At 41.9% G+C, this 3048-nt stretch overlaps 1 protein-coding gene across 1 annotated transcript; it reads left to right on the plus strand.

Moving 5' to 3' along the window:
- LOC100245116 (pentatricopeptide repeat-containing protein At1g04840) lies at positions 1-2307 on the plus strand. The gene is made up of 2 exons (XM_002270403.5): positions 1-1252; positions 1339-2307. Exons 1-2 carry the CDS (start codon positions 52-54, stop codon positions 2169-2171), a joined length of 2034 nt encoding a protein of 677 aa, XP_002270439.2. The 5' UTR covers positions 1-51; the 3' UTR covers positions 2172-2307.
- Positions 2308-3048: the final 741 nt, after the last annotated feature.

Below are 3048 nucleotides of genomic sequence, written 5' to 3' on the forward strand. Positions count from 1 at the left end.
GAAGGGAGAAGGAATTAAATCACAAGTGTTAAGACTTAATGGAAGGCTGGCATGTCAAAATCACAAGGACTAAAAGCTCTCAACGCTCTGTTCAAACCAACCTCCCCTCCCGCCAAAACAACCACCGTCACCACCACCACAAGGGCTCATGGACCCTCTCGCTCCCCGGAAACCCACTTCATTCCCCTCATACACGCCTCCAACACCCTTCCTCAACTCCACCAAATCCACGCCCAAATCTTCCTCCATAATCTCTTCTCCAATAGCCGGGTGGTTACTCAGCTCATTTCCTCCTCTTGTTCGCTCAAATCCCTCGATTACGCCCTTTCCATCTTTCGTTGTTTTGATCACCCCAACTTGTTTGTTTTCAACGCTTTGATTCGTGGGCTTGCTGAGAATTCTCGGTTTGAGGGCTCTGTTTCGCATTTTGTGCTAATGTTGAGGTTGAGTATTCGACCTGATCGATTAACTCTGCCGTTTGTGCTCAAATCTGTGGCGGCTTTGGTTGATGTAGGGCTTGGGAGATGTCTTCATGGTGGAGTCATGAAGCTTGGGCTTGAGTTCGATTCTTTTGTTCGGGTCTCGTTGGTTGATATGTATGTTAAAATTGGGGAGTTGGGTTTTGGTTTGCAGCTGTTTGATGAAAGTCCTCAGAGAAATAAAGCAGAGAGTATTCTGCTGTGGAATGTTTTGATTAATGGGTGTTGTAAAGTGGGGGATTTGAGTAAGGCTGCTTCGCTTTTTGAGGCAATGCCGGAGAGAAATGCGGGTTCTTGGAATAGTTTGATTAATGGGTTTGTCAGAAATGGAGATTTGGACCGAGCTAGAGAGCTTTTTGTTCAGATGCCGGAGAAGAATGTGGTTTCTTGGACCACAATGATTAATGGGTTTTCACAGAATGGGGACCATGAAAAGGCTTTATCAATGTTTTGGAGGATGCTGGAGGAGGGCGTGAGGCCTAATGATCTAACTGTTGTTTCTGCTCTTTTGGCTTGCACTAAAATTGGAGCTCTCCAAGTTGGAGAACGAATCCACAATTATCTCTCGAGCAATGGTTTCCAGTTGAACAGAGGGATTGGGACTGCTCTGGTTGACATGTATGCAAAGTGTGGGAATATCAAGTCTGCTAGCCGGGTGTTTGTTGAGACAAAAGGGAAGGACCTTCTTACTTGGAGTGTCATGATATGGGGGTGGGCAATCCATGGATGTTTTGATCAAGCTCTTCAATGCTTTGTAAAGATGAAATCTGCAGGTTTGAGATCTTTCAGTGTTGTATGAAATTTCATTTGATTATCTAAATAAATCTTTTTAAGAAATTGAAATTTGTCCTACTTGCAGGAATAAACCCAGATGAGGTTATATTTCTTGCCATCTTAACTGCGTGTTCTCATTCCGGGAACGTAGATCAGGGGCTTAATTTCTTTGAAAGCATGAGGCTTGACTACTCCATTGAGCCTACCATGAAACATTATACATTAATTGTAGATCTATTAGGCAGGGCAGGCCGGCTGGATGAAGCTCTAAGTTTCATTCAGAGCATGCCGATAAATCCTGATTTTGTGATATGGGGAGCACTCTTTTGTGCCTGCAGGGCTCACAAAAACATTGAAATGGCAGAACTTACTGCAGAGAAGCTCCTGCAGCTTGAACCTAAGCATCCTGGAAGCTATGTTTTTCTGTCAAACGTTTATGCTGCAGTGGGAAGATGGGAAGATGTAGAAAGAGTGAGAACTTTAATGAAGAATAGAGGTGTAGAGAAAGATCCTGGGTGGAGCTATATTGAAGTGGAGGGCCAAGTGCATAGTTTTGTAGCTGGTGATCATGCTCATGTGCGTGCAGAAGAGATAAGCCTAAAACTAGAGGAGATAACAGCAAGTGCAAAGCAAGAAGGATACATGCCTGAAACTGCATGGGTACTTCACAATATTGAAGAAGAAGAGAAGGAAGATGCGTTAGGAAGCCATAGTGAGAAGTTGGCACTTGCCTTTGGGCTCATTAGTACTGCTCCGGGGTCAACCATAAGGATTGTGAAGAACCTGAGAGTCTGTGGGGATTGCCACTCCATGATGAAATACGCTAGTAAGCTGAGTCGAAGGGAGATCATATTGAGAGATATAAAGCGATTTCATCATTTCAAGGATGGAACTTGCTCTTGTGGAGACTACTGGTAATACAGTAAGCTACCCAGCTTGCTTGTATAACATTTTTCTGGTGAAGTTTTGTCAACTCACATTTTTCATTTATATTTATCTAACCATTTGTCAGATTGACTTAATAAAGCTATCTCAATTATTTGGGTGTTGGTAACTTCCCTTTCCACTTTTTCACCTTGCTTAGGCTATGTGTTCTCATAAATCACGACCCCTATGTTTTTCTTTTCTCTCATTCAATCAATTTTTATCCCCTATACTTGTTCTTGCAGGACTTGCAACTTAAACCATCAACCCTTTTGGTGGTGAACTCATTTGCCTTTGTTGCATTTGACCAAACCTCCTAGTCTTTATATGCTTTTGGGTGTACCAAACTTAGAGATTGCAAACATTTATGTTAGTTAAATACATGAAAAGGTATGACCAGTGTGGGTCTTGCGTTAGTCTTGCCTAGTAAGACCTGATTGCACTTGCCATGATCTTGTCTAACATGACTTGTGTAATGACTCATTCTCACCAATGTAGATACTGTTCGCTTTAGGCCTAATGGGCTCTTACGGCTTTAAAGAGCATCTACATAGTCAAGAAAAGTCCACCATGTCATGAACTTCTTCCCCTAACTTATATGAGATATCACAATCAACCTTCTAAGTAGACATGACATTCTCATTGTGTCCCATAGATTGCAAGGTTACACAAACAAAAATCCATTGTGGGGCTAAACAAACAAAGAGTGGTTGAAGATTGATTCTAATACCAATTTGTAATGACCCGATTTGACCTATGTAAATATTATTTATTTTAGACCCAATGGATCATCGTGACTTCAAAATGCGTTTACATGATTACAACTTGCCTTCATATGCAAGAATTTTGCTTGGAAAGACTCCCCTTTTAA

Source organism: Vitis vinifera, chromosome 5 (assembly GCF_030704535.1).
Source record: "Vitis vinifera cultivar Pinot Noir 40024 chromosome 5, ASM3070453v1".
Taxonomy (NCBI): Eukaryota; Viridiplantae; Streptophyta; class Magnoliopsida; order Vitales; family Vitaceae; genus Vitis; species Vitis vinifera.

What these genes read in the sequence shown, in the direction of transcription:
- LOC100245116 (XM_002270403.5), top strand. Translation starts at nt 52, where the DNA reads ATGTCAAAATCACAAGGACTAAAAGCTCTCAACGCTCTGTTCAAACCA. An exon ending in TGTAAAGATGAAATCTGCAG is followed by an intron (nt 1,253 to 1,338) that starts GTTTGAGATCTT and finishes TCCTACTTGCAG; the next exon opens with GAATAAACCCAGATGAGGTT.